Source organism: Amphiprion ocellaris, chromosome 11 (assembly GCF_022539595.1).
Source record: "Amphiprion ocellaris isolate individual 3 ecotype Okinawa chromosome 11, ASM2253959v1, whole genome shotgun sequence".
Taxonomy (NCBI): Eukaryota; Metazoa; Chordata; class Actinopteri; family Pomacentridae; genus Amphiprion; species Amphiprion ocellaris.
In genome coordinates this window covers 22,135,513-22,149,508 of record NC_072776.1, presented here as the reverse complement: position 1 = coordinate 22,149,508, position 13,996 = coordinate 22,135,513, and the positions used below count along the sequence as shown (strand labels likewise).

The 13,996-nt window shown below is 40.0% G+C and overlaps 1 protein-coding gene across 1 annotated transcript in view; it reads left to right on the top strand.

The window, feature by feature from the left end:
• Window positions 1-6,215: 6,215 nt before the first annotated feature.
• LOC111563316 (ly6/PLAUR domain-containing protein 1) overlaps window positions 6,216-13,996 on the top strand; it is a 28,689-nt gene continuing 20,908 nt past the window's right edge. Inside the window, exons 1-2 of the mRNA XM_023262350.3 lie at window positions 6,216-6,371; window positions 8,517-8,648. Coding sequence (XP_023118118.2) covers window positions 6,323-6,371; window positions 8,517-8,648 — 181 coding nt within the window. The 5' untranslated portion in view covers window positions 6,216-6,322. The remainder of the gene's footprint in view (window positions 6,372-8,516; window positions 8,649-13,996) is intronic.

Sequence of the window (13,996 nt, the reverse complement as noted above, 5' to 3'; positions counted from 1 at the left end):
AGCCTTTCAACACCATTAGCTAACACAATGTAGCATTAGAACACAGTGATGGTTGCTGGAAATGTTCCTCTGTACCTCTATGTAGATATTCCATTAAAAATCAGTCATTTCCAGCTAGAATAGTCATTTACCACATTAACAATGTCTAGACTGTATTTCTGATTCATTTAATGTTATCTTCATTGAAAGAAATGTTTTTCTTTCAATAATAAAGACATTTCTAAGTGACTCCAAACTTTTCAATGGTAGTATAGACCCTTTACATTCTCAAGAAATGTTTTTTGAATTAATTAAGCACCACATTTATGATCTGCACTTGCAGACATATTACTCTTACAGTGCATTCAAAATTAACATATTTATGTTTAAAACATTTTCTCATTATGTTGATTGAAAATGTGGTTGTTGCTGCTGCAAATTACATGTATATAATTTGGAAGAGACAGGGCTGCAGAATGTGAATAGTTTTAGAGCAACGCCAAACTATTTGAATTGTATTGGTAACATGACACCTCCATTTCTGCATTGTTTTTGCAAATTTGAATTTATTAATTTAATTTCATTGCATGATAAAACCAGTAAAGTAGTTTTCTGGGTAGTGTGTATGAACACAGTTGATTATCATGTGGTGAACATGCTGTGTTGGAGCCACTAGTTGAACACAATGAAACAGATTAGATTTCAAATCCTGTCTGTGTGACTGCAGGGTTTAGTGGCTTAGAGATGCCTGTGTGGGAACATTAGCTGGGAAACTCATAGTTACATTGCAGTCGGTTAGAGCAAAGTGCGTTTTATTACCATGTTACATTTAAGACAAGACACTTTTAACTTTTAGATGAATGTCCATGAGTCTTTTTACTCTTAGTGAAAGAGAACTGAAGTAAGTCTCTCATCTCTAGGCCGCCCTGCCACATCTATCAAGGTCAGTCTGTTTGGTCCAAATTAAAGAGGCCTGTATAGAAATAAGAGGATTACAAATCATCAAGCAAGATAGCAACAGAGAAATATTGGATTTAAGCATAGATCAGGTGAGAAGACATTCTCGGAGGCAGTATTAAGGTTCCTGTAACCTTGTGCAATTTGAGCTGTCACACTAAATGTACTGAAATCTTGCTCTTTTTTGACATAATGACTGCCTTTTGATGTATAGTTATAACTTTAATAACATTTCCCAAAGACAAAAAAGTCTCATATTTCACTTACAGATTGAGTTCATTTGGAACATTTTGTTTACCGTTGCTTTTAAGATTCTGGCCACATTTGATCTTTTCTGATCGGATGGTCAGTCATCCTTGATTAGTGCTGTTTTAAAAGGCCCTTTGCATAATGCCTCCCAGTGTGCCATCAGTCATGTTGCGATGCTCAGAATCTGCCAAAGAGAGAAGCTAAACTCACTGCTGATGCTGACTCAGAGTGAAGAAAAAACATCAAGTGCAACTTTTATTTGAAATGGATGAATTTTAACCAGCCAGTTTGAACATTCTTCTCCTAAAATATGGAACCATCCTTTAATCATCTGACAGTTTCAATCACTGCCCATTATGTCTTTTACTCTCACACCAGCGAGGTATCACTTTAATTATCTTCCTGGACATCTCATTTGAGAGTAAAAAGCTGCTTGTAAATCTTCTCAAATTCTTAAAATGTAACACAAATGACCGTTGGCTAATTTAAAGTTCGATCAAAGCAGGGATTCATAACATTTAATTGTATCTTAATATGTAATTATCCGAGTTCCAATTAAGCTGATTAGCACAGTAAATCACAAACAAATTCTCCACAGCCCCTTGATGCAGCGCAGACATAATGTTTCATCCACTAATTAAAGCAGGTTGATCATGCCCAGTCTCTGTGATACTGCTGGAGTTTAGACAGAGGATTGAAACAGCCTAAAATCTGCCTCCCCTGAGACCAGTAAACAATGACCAAGTATGACATGACCTTTCTTTGCTGCAGATCAGCAGTTTGCCCTCATCCCGACTGTTCTGCACTGAAATCCTCTCTCTCCTCATGCAGCAGTGTAGTGAGGCATACACACTCTAAATGAGTTTCAAGTCCAGGAAGAAAAGGTTGATGTGCCGTCAGCACTGAGGACCACAGTTGTGGAGCAGCTGAGCAGCAATTGTTCAGCCACGTTTAGGCCGTATATGAATTATTAGCCCACATTGTGCAGCACTGAAGTGACTAATCCATCTTTTGAATTTGTGAAAGAGTGTCCAGCAGCTTTTCACCCCCCAAGTGTTGCAGACAGCATTATTTGTTTTTTGAAAAGCCTTTGAAAACAGCTTCACTTCACAACAGTCTTATTACCAAGCCTTTTGTGGAAGCTTTTTGCTGCCACATGCTGAACCGGAGAGCTGTGTGCTTCCGTTTACCTTGAACTTATGATGCATTCACTGTCTGCCTGTATTTTCCTCAGGCACATGTTGTTTTATGATCCGCTCACAAAAAATGGGGCATTGGAAGTCCCATGATAAAACTTGGGCCGGGTTAAATCATCCTGTGTTTTTTTCCATTAGGACAGGACATTGAAACTTATGACACATAAACAAATAACAGCAGTTTTAAAGAATCCAGCCGACTTTTCGACAGCTTTAAAAATTATGTATAATAGCTGCCTGTAAAAATAAATATCCGTCTCTTGATTGTTTTTGAATTCCCTGGTGGTGCCGTGGTGAACACTATCACTTCACAGTTAGAAGATTCTGGGTTTGAAAGTACAAATTCTGTGTGTTTTTCTCTAGGTGTTCCAACTCCCTTCCACAGTTCAGAACTTCAGTAGAAGTTTGTCCATTAACTGCAAGGTTGGCGTTTCGATCCCCTGTCCTTTGTGTGTCTTTGGGCAAGACACTGAGCCTGAAGTTGCTCCCAATACATAGCTGCTTTGCTGCTATTGTTGTGTTCCATTTGTGTGTGTGTGTGTGTGCGTGTGTGTGTGTGTGTGTGTGTGTGTGTGTGTGTGTGTGTGTGTGTGTGTGTGTGTGTGTGTGTGTGTGTGAAGCACAAGAGATATACACCAATCAGCCACAACATTATGACTACTGACAGGTGAAGTTAATAACACTGATCTTATTGTAATGCATTGTTCTGCTGGGCAACCTTGAGTCCTGACATTCATGTGGATATTTGACATGTATCACCCACCTAAACATTGCAGGTCAAGCAACCCCCAACCCTCCCCATATCAAGAGCAGTCCTTGATGCCAGTTGCCACCCTCAGCAGGACAATTCACCTTGACACCACAAGAACTACTAAGGAGTGGCCCGGGGAAAACGGCAGAGCTAAGGTGTTCACCTAGGTTCCACACTCCCCAGATCCAGTTTTATTGAGCATCTGTGTGCTAGGATAAGCCTGATCTAGGTAGGTCCCACCATGCAACCCACAGTACCCACAGAATTCACTGCCACCATCCCGGTGCCACAGGACATCCCCAGAGGTCCTGTGTCTATGCCCCACTGGGTTAGAGGAGTTTTAGCAGCATAAAGGAGACCAATGTGGCCATAATATGCCTGATCGGGGTATATGTGTAGACCATTTACTATTTCCAAAGAGATGTGTAATAGGTTAACTAGTGACTCTAAACGGACAACAGGTGTGAGTGAGTCTACATCATTGCCATGCTTGCTCACCATTTAAAAGACATTGCAGCCGGTACAAACATCAGATGGTAAAAGAAGCATATGCAACCACCTCAACCTCATGGCTGGTGCAAACAACAGCATCAGACTTATGTACCAACATCAGATGGAGTGAATACCTTAACACATACCTCACAAACAGCAGGTGTCATTTGCTGCTATCATGTGTTTCTCTACAGTGTCATTATCTGATCAACAGTTAATAATACAATGAACCTGGATCACCTGATGGCTTCTATCGCCAGCAAGTTTCCCTCCATTTAAAGTCCCTATACAGGTGCTGATTTAACCCCTAAAACTCCTCTGTGTTCCAGATTTGTATATCAAGAAGTTTTTTCCTGCCTCTATCACCTCTCGTCTCACCCTGCTCACTGCAGCTCGAGCACACCAGCTCATGCACAACTCTTCATAAACAAAATTACTCAATGCTGCATAGACATCAGTTCACTGGGAGTGCTTCCAGTGTGAGTGTGCATAGTTATCTGTCCCTTTGTGTTAGGCCTCTGAAAAAGTAGTTACCTGTGCAATTTGTACTCCTCAGTAATTGGACAACATTGTCAATCTGACATATCTGCACAACTGTAGGACTAACATTAGGGAAAGACAAGGATGGCTATTGTAGTTCATGTTATGGTTGCACCATGTCTACACAGCACATGTAGTATGAGCAGCATGTTAGCAGAGCAGCAGCTCCACTGCTTCGTGTGCGTCCACACAGTGTGTGTTCAAGCACAACATTCATGACCTTTGGGTTGGAAGCCAGTACTGTCACTGTTGCTGTGTGTATAAAGTACGCTTCAGGTCATGTTTACAGGCATACAGAGTGAGGAAAGTCATTACACAGCCAGTGTAGACAGCTGGATTGATGAAAAATGAATGAATTCCATCTGTGGTACAGAAGACAGTTGAAAACTCTGGCTAAAACATTGCCTATGTAGATGCAGCTACAAGGTAAGGAAAGGAGAACACAAGGCCGGGTGACTGGTGGTGTAATGAACCCTATCTAATGGTTATTGTGTTTGTTTACCTTTCCTTGCTCTTTCTGTTCCTAATGGTGCAGCCCATTTGAACTAGGAAGTTCTCAGTCTGACATTTTAACTGGACACCCCGTCATGAGATTTCTCACTCAGAACGTTCTCATTGACCTCTAAATCTGAGATGGCTGTTTAGCACAGCACAGTAAGAGTAAAAATCTGCTCATGAACACTTTTGCTTATTTGTGTCCTATTTAATGAGCTGCATACAAAACAAGACCAACTTCTACAAGAACATAACCGACTCAGGTGTGACATCATCCCCAACTTCAAACCTCTGAGGTTCTTGGAGGATAACTCATGACATGAGCTGACTGACGGTGATCCTTGTTCAGTTTAACCAATTAGATTTTACTTCAGCCCTTGTCTGTGAGCCAATCACTTCACTGCTGTCAGCTTCAAAACTGTTTCTTTCTCTGCTGTCTCTTTAGTGTCAGATTTACTGCAACACAAAGCCATGGCCTCCGATAGCAGCAGCCTCCCCCCAGCAGGACAATGAGCCCCTCACCTCAAAAACATAAAGGTGTGGGAGGCCTATTGTTCCCATATTCCAGTAAGGTTTGCTCCTTTCTAGAATACAGATGAATGATAATTATCGTTTCAGTGGGGCTGAGATGATTAGACTCATTATTCATCAGATTGGGCTATTTGTATCTACTATGGTCACATTGACTTACACTGAAAAACCAAAACATTAAAACCACCTGCATTATATTTTGTTTTGTTGGTTTATAAATGTCAAAGTAACATCCACATGAATGTCAGGATCCAATATTTTTCTGCAGAAATTAGCATTGTAACAAAATGATTTTTCATTTTTGTCAGTGGTTTCAATCTTGTGGCTGATTGGTGTATTTCTCATGTCATATGAAAATGCACAATCGCTGTTATGATCTTAACTTCAACATTCACTATGACATTCATTATTGGTGTCAAGTTACAGCTTCAAGGTTTAAATTTCAATTTCCAGACAGTGATGCATGTCTGGCCTCTGACCTACAACCCACTGTTTGTTTGTTCATGTTTTGTGATGAATGAAAATGATTTTATAATCAAAAATGGACACCTTTTATCTTTCATGGAGTCTTTCTTTCAGGTCAAAATGGGAAACAGAGATGGCAATAAATATTGACTTTAAGCCCAGAAAGAGATAAAACTCTGTTTGGGGACTTTGGAGGTCAGAGCACTAAATCTGTAGGTTCACTTTATAGTGTAATTCTTGTTAAATAATAAAGTGAATAAAGATTCTAGAATTATTTGGCTCAGTGAGAAGGATTTAATAGGTGGTTGGGAGAACGAAAGACAGCTGTTGGTTCCTGTCTGTTAGGAACGTGTTGATGCTTAGAGATACTACAAGACTTGCAACAGTACATGAACAAATGGAATATGAAATACCCATGTAATAATAAACTTTAAAATAAAATTGACAGCATTTAAGAAACCAGGCAACAGTTTTCTCAGCATCCTGTCTAATCACGTGGTACACAATATAGTCGTGCACACGCGTGCGTGCGTGCGTCAGCGGCGGATAAGAGAGTTGCAGCCGCAGCGCAGGAGGTGTCAGCTCACCATGCCAGGCTGCCAGCTGCTCGGTGAGCCGCCGCACACCCGCCTCTCATGTTCCTGCTCGGAGTCGCACTAAGCGGACAATGCTGCTGTTCACTGTCTCAACTTTGCTCCTGTTCTTCTCCAGCTCAGGTATGGAATCAAAGCCTTTCATCCCCATAACTTCACTGGATTTATTAACCTGTGGTTTGACATCCAAACTTCCAAAGCTGCTGGTTTGTGGAGAAGGAGCGCACCAACAGCCGAAAGAGCAGGTGTTGATTTTTGGTAACGCGGGAGGCGCAGAGCGCAGAGCTTGGAGAGATACGCGCTGGTCCAACGAGTCTTTCTTTGAAGCTGTACATATTTCTGGTTATGTCTCCTCATTAAAATGATGGGAAATTAAAATTTGGATAGATTAAAGTAGGTACCACACCTTCTTTATTCTTATTGTCAGAGATTGTAGTCTCTAAAAGCTGACTGACGCTGCGCTCCTGTGCGCCTCAAACGATCCAGGTAAGTTTTGATAGAGACTAATAGAGATGATCAGCAACGTGGAGTCCAATCTGACTCCACTTTACCGAGTCAAGTAAGCCTGTCTCAGTCCTCTATAATGTTCCGCAGCAGCTGCGGAAGGAGGAGTGTTTTACTCTTCTGTCAAGTCTGCTGATGGGATTTATTTGGACATTGAGAGAAGAATTATGATCCTCGAATCGGAACATTTCACCAAAAAAAAAAAATATGTATAGTATTGTTCATCAAAGTCCTGCATTCAAATAATTAATTTGATGAACTGAAAGAATGAGAAATAAAAGCAAAAATACAAATATTCCCTCTTCAGAGTGCCATATTGGAATGCTTATATTAGATTGTCATCAGTAACATTTTAACTGCTATTGATTCAGTTGGGAGGCTGAATGATGAAAATGCATCAGATTTTATAATGTGAATATGTCATCACTATATCTTATACCATCACTGACTTTGATTGCTACTTTATTTGTGTCTCAGTACTGAATTACTGTTGTACTGTTTACATTATCATACATAATGTACATATTTTACACCATATACATGTATAGTTCTGCTTTGCACATTGGAATTATTGTTGTCTAATGTGGCTACCAGAGGCACTGCTGCACTCTTCTGCACAAATAACAGAGAAAATCAGAGGTACCGTCATGCGAATATTGTGCACAGATTTTTAATGTCATCTCTTTATTTTCATTCATACTTTATTTTGTTGAAGTCTACTTGCTTTGTTTATTTCATCTTGAGCAAATGTGATTTTCTTACCTTTAAATCTGTGTCTGTGCTGCTGCAACATCTGGATTTCGGTTCTTAGATACAAATAGTAAAGTAAAAGAATAATATCTCTCTCTAGAATGTAGCTTTAGTATTGCACAAATGTACATATCTCAAATTATACAAGTTTGTAAACTGAAACTGTGTGTTCTATGTAAGCGGGCTGCTTTTAAACATATGATCACTGCAAATTTGAGCTACAATGACATGAAAAGTTTGTCTTGTGATCAAAAGTGCAGTATGGTATGTGTTGATTTGATACCTGAAATCTCACTATCATTCACATTCAGTCTCATTTCCAGTGTGTGACTCCTTTTACCTTATCGTCTTAGAAGTCCTTTCTGCTAAAGATGTCTTTATCTTCAATGAAACTAATAAAAGATGTTCAAACAAGACAATTGTGAACACAAAGAATAGTGACTCTACTGTATAGATTACTGTGGATGCTCCGATTCAGAGACCCTCTACACTGAAAGTCAACACTGATAGCCAGTCAGTGTATGCAGGACAAGTGCGTATCTAGTGGTTCATGGAAAACTGTTTACCCTTCCTCTCAAATAAATGAGTACCCTGAAGGACACTCAGTCAAGTGAGTTTGCAATAAACAAGTCAGTTTCACAGAAGAGACAGACAAATATGAACTATCAAAGCAAGACATGATGAAATGTTGCAACAACGTTCTGCTCAGATAAATGCACCAGCAGCAACACAAACACAGCTAAATAATTGAACCTATCTGTCACATTAATTTGAAATGGTCGGACCAGAAGAAACCAAAAGTTTGAATATTCACCAAAATTAAACTCAATTTCTCTTCGGGATGAAGCATCTGCAACAAATTTTTATTAATGATTCCAGAGGAAATAAATTGAGTATGTCAATCAAAAATGGTCAAGGGCTACTCCTACTGGTGGAGGAGGCAATTTAACCTGGTGACCATGATATAATGGGAGCAGAGTGAAGAATTGTGTTGACGTTGTGTGCGTGTTGCAGGGCTGGCTCTGCAGATTCAGTGCTACCAGTGTGAGGAGATGACACACGACTGCTCCACGCCAGAGTTCATCGTCAACTGCACCGTGAATGTGCAGGACATGTGCCAGAAGGAGGTGCTGGTAAAGGATGATGGTAAGTCACATCTCTGCAGTGCAGCTTATTCTACCTCTCTACCCTTCATAAATACTGCATGTTTTGATCTCAGAGTAAGAACTGGTTTCGGAGCACAGTCAGGCCACATCAGCCTTAAACTGAGGACTAAAGACTGGATTCCTGTGGTTTTATGGAGCTGAGATTTTTTTTTTCTTTTGCTCAGGAGCTTCACTCAGAATCCAACTCTATGTTTATTTCTGATTTGAAATCCATATAGTTTAAAACTGAAATGATGGAAAAGGTGCCTTTGAGTGGGAAACTGTACTTTCCAACCGCCGTGCAGTTGCTCATAAGCAGGATTAGTTTGTTTGTTTTGTGCACTTGTATTTTCTCAATCAGTGGAAGTCTGGTCAACAAAGGGATGTTTTGAAATTATGCCGAACACACAGTTTGTATTGCTGGCGTGATTTTAGGCTCCTTTAATACACAGTCAGCTCAAAGAAAGAAGGCTCTGCAGCAGTCTCAGCCTGAAGCCAGACTCTCTGCCTTAAGCAGAAATCAAACTGATCTGAGGTCAGCAGGGACAGGCCCTTTAGTGGAGTATAACTATCATTAGAAGATGAAAGTCTTAGCTGTAGGGATCGCACTCATGGATATAAGCTATTCCATTTTTATCTGAGGGGAAAATGTTTCAGCTCCTGGTGTGCATACACTGACAGCTGTGTCATTGGTGTGAGATCATACTTTTTCAAAGTTTTATATCCTGGAAATCACATCAGTGTGTTGGCCATAAGCCTCCAAGAATAAAAAAAGTTTTTACCATTGGCTGAGGTGCAACTGTTGGTACATTGCTAAAATAAAATAACAGCTAACAAAACTGAAATGCAACAGAAACCAACTTCACAAATAAACCATGGTGTATGTGAAACTTCAGTGGTGAGGAGACTGTATCCTTCCTCAAATGAATACGCGGCGCAAACAAAATGTAATTTACAACACATTTTCCACATTCTTGTTTAGTTGAGGTTTCACTGGAGCTTTAATTCTTCTTAGTGCTTAAAAGCTTTTGGAGATTTTCTGTAGTTTGTTGTGGAAACTTGGGTTGGCTCACCATTACCAGTGATGTTTTTTTGGTGAATTTTAGCAAACTCCTGTGCTAACGCTACAGTTAAGCACCATTTTATTGCAGTTACGTTCCAGGCAGACTCCAGTATGTTCGCATCAATGTGCTGACAGCTGCCTTAAGCAATATTCTTTCATTACCAATGGATCCCACGGTTATGTGTAGTATGAAAGGAGAGGCTATTAATGATGAACCCAAATTATGCGGTTCCCGCAGCTCTACATTTTTTTATTGTGGCATTTGAGTGAAGAAAAGCATCATGAATAGGTAAAGCCATTGATATGACCATTTAAACCCTGAGTCTGATGCTCTGCATAACGTACGGCCTGAATTTTAGCCTTTGTAATTTGCTTGTTGCATTGTTTCGCATCCTGATTTCAATTTGTAATCGACTAACTGTTTAGTGGACATAATGGGCATTTAGAAGCTGAATAGCCAGAAAGTCCTTGGTGGAGGAAGTGTTCAAGTTCTTTAGTTAAAGCTGGGGTAGGCAGAAATCTGGAAAAGACGGGGAAATTTGCCACATTTTGAGAATTTACCCCCTCCACTATTCTCTGGCCTACCCTCTCCAACCAGATAAGAAGTCTAGTTTTCTCTCTTCTCAAAGATGCCAAAAAATACTGTCTACTCCACCACTAAGTGGATTAGGAAGTGAAGAAACAACGACTTGGAAACACTTTACTGTTCCTATAACCTTCTGCTGCTCTGTGGGCAAAGACTATTTTAATGTTAAAAGAGCTTAGCAGCTGTTTAAAGGCACTTGTGGCTGCTGATTGTTGGGACAAGGTTATAGGAGTTGGTGTATTTGAAAAGCTTGGAAATTTGAATCACTGGCTGTTCCTAGCAGTGACTGTGAGTAAGCTATAGCCTTAACAATCCAGTAAGGTCAGAGACCTTAGTAGAGTTGTCTGAGAGCTCAAGTGTTTTGTTGTGCCCAGATTTCTGCATTATACTCCTTACTTTTTCACTCTAAAATGTTACAGATACAACAGTAATTCACCATTCCTGCTTAAAATGTTGAAAAGAATGTTTCCTCTTCAACTTTATGGGTTTTTTTTTTTAGATCAGATCATCTACTTAATTTTGAACAGGACTGCCCAAACTTTTACATGACATTGTATCTGAAATTCTACTTTAATGATGTCTGCATACATTTTACTACAGTATGGGATTTTAGTCTTTCAGTTTGCTGGTTTTCATGGTTTTTGAAGTGCTTTTTTAATAAGACACGTCTCTGCTGTGTTTGTGAGCCTGTTTGCTGTGGCTGGTTAAACCCCACCACTAAAGGTCACTCGCCCTGCCTGAGGTCTCTTTTATTTTCACACCAAGCACAAATTGGACGGGTGTTTCTCGTTGCCTCTCTCTACTGCTGATGAGCAAACTCAATAAGCTCCTGTCTTTGGAACTGTGGATCCCAATTCCAATTCAAGGGGCAGGTGCACTGCACTATAGTGCAGACAGTTCTTTAATAAGAAAATTTCTGCATGAATGCTCAAGTGCATCCCAGCCTTTATCTTTCAGTGTTATCATTATTACTGCTCTGCATGAAAAGGAGGGTGTAGAAATTAAACTGACTGCACCTTATCGCTGTTTCAAATGCAATAGATACATTCAGAATTGCTCTGCTGCCTCAGTGCAGTGTACTGAAATGATAAGAATAAAAGTCAGTCAGGCTTTATATTCCTTACAAAGTAAACTTGTCCTGTGATTGCCTCTACAAGCCTGTGACACGTGTTTAGCTCGACAACGTAAATGTAGGAGAGGTAGAAGAGTAGAAATGTGTCCTTAACTGGACTGTTTTCTATTTCCTGGCTCGGAACGCAGTCCTTCTCTGTCTGAAGAGTGTTATACAATCCTTCTGCGTTCAATAATCGCCAAAGCTCTCCAGTTTAGAAAGAGGCTGGCTGGTGGAACTTGGAGGTATCGCTCAAGAATGAACAGTTTTGGTTAAACCACCACCAGCAGATAGACACACATTCCTTTTAGATGATGGCTTTTTGAGAGAAAGCCTGGCTTCCTTTCTGCTTTTACTATAATCACCATTCACCTCAGATTGTGTCACCAAAAATGTTTTTTTTACCCAATGATAAGAGATGTGAAATGGACCACCCTTCAGTTTCTCAAAGGGAAACTCAGAGGGATGGTAGATAGATTAATATAATGACACAAAAAATACCATGGGATTGTCTGGATTCATTTTGTAGCTAATAATAACTGACTTGTGCTACAAAGACATAACAGTTTGGTGTTTTATGATGTCAGAAAATGTTAAAGCTGCACTAATCAATGTTGTAATATAATGTATTGTATTATATGTTACTGAAAGATCAAATGATGATGTGTGACTCATTTGAACCTCAATCAGCACTTCCTCTCAGCTGTTTTCTGTAGTTGTGCTTAAGCAGCCCATTCTGTAGAACAAAATGGTCTGTAAAAGGGGGACAAACGTTGTGGCTTGTTCGTGTTTCTTTAAACTAATCACAACCGTTGTGGGTGGGACCAAGTGAAGAAAGTGGCTTTTGTATTGAATTGTTGTGATGAAAATTTTGCACGCAGGGAGATGAGTGCTTACTACAGTGGAGAATCCAATGTAAAAAGCAGCTGAACTGTTTGACTGCATGATCCAAAACTTCAGCAAAATTTTCAATTTCAGTTTCATCCTTAGTGTAGTAGTAGAGATGCAACGTTCACAAACGAGTCAGTCGTTTGAACGGTGCTTTTAAGTGAACAAAGAGAACTGGTTCACAGTTGCGAGACGTTTGTATGTGCAAATTGCCCACGCTTTCTTCACATGAATGACTTGTGAAATCAGCGAGTTTGAGTTGTCCACAGCAGCTCCATTCATGTGAATGCAGCAATAACAAAAACAATGTAAGCCAGACAAGAACATTTTACCAATACAGAAAAAAATTATAAAAATAATAAATGATGATATAAAAATATAAATAAAACTCAGTAGGGTAGATATTGGTGGGATTTCCATCCATACATCCATTATCTATACACCGCTTAATCCTCACTAGGGTCGCGGGGGGGGCTGGAGTCTATCCCAGCTGACTCAGGTGAAGGCAGGGGACACCCTGGACAGGTCACCAGTCTGTCGCAGGGCTACATATACAGACAAACAATCACTCACACATTCACACCTACGGGCAATTTAGAGTAATCAATTAACCTCAGCATATTTTTGGACTGTGGGAGGAAGCCGGAGTACCCGGAGAAAACCCACGCATGCACAGGGAGAACATGCAAACTCCATGCAGAAAGATCCCGGGAAAGCCGGGACGCGAACCAGGGATCTTCTAGCTGCAAGGCGAAAGTGCTAACCACTACACCACTGTGCAGCCCTTGGTGGGATTTGTAAGTTTGAATTATTCTGATCCATATCATAACTTATAACTGCTACCAGTGATTGTTTCCTTGATAAAAGCGAGTTACCCCTGGCTGACTTCTAAAATAAAAGAATATAACAACGAGCCAGTCTTTTGAAGGACTCTTTGAAAGAAACGGCTCCTCAAGATCCAACTTCCTTCAAAGAGCCATAAATCCCATCTCTATGTGGTAGGTTCCTGTCCTGAAGTTGCTGTTGTTGCAAAGAAAATGGTCACACACACAGATGAAAGAAGGGGAGAATCTCGACAAAAGTGATCCGCCGGTGGCAAGATTATACCCACAACCTACATCCAGTGATCCATATGACACGTAGCGTTAGTAACGTCAACAGTTAATGAGGTTGGCTCTGCTGTCAAAAATGCATGACAGTTTTGTCAGTTGGTTACACTTTTAAGAGATTCACAAGGAGTGATGGGGCAGAAGTGGTTGTCAACACAAAATGGATTAGTAACTTGGGCAAACTGCCCAGAGGTCATAAAAAAACCCAGGTTTACTCACTATTGATTTGGTTTATATATTATCTAGTGATTGATTTCAAATTTGGGGCTGCACAGTGGCTTGGTAGTTAGCCCTGTCGCCTTGCAGCTAGAAGATCTCTGGTTTGAATGAAATGTCAGGAAATAGTGGAAAAACAACATATTACTATGTAAATAATATTTAAATTGTCTTCTTTGTCTAACACTCAGCAACTCAGAGATGCTGAGTTGACTGTCAAAAAAGACTGAATACTGCTAAATATTCCCTTTTAACTAGTACATTTTGCGCATTTTGCTTAACAACGAAAATCAATTAATCAAAGAACAAAATTGACTATTTCATTTAATTAATCATTGCTTCAGTTTTAAAATCCTGGTTGGTTTCTGGTTATCTG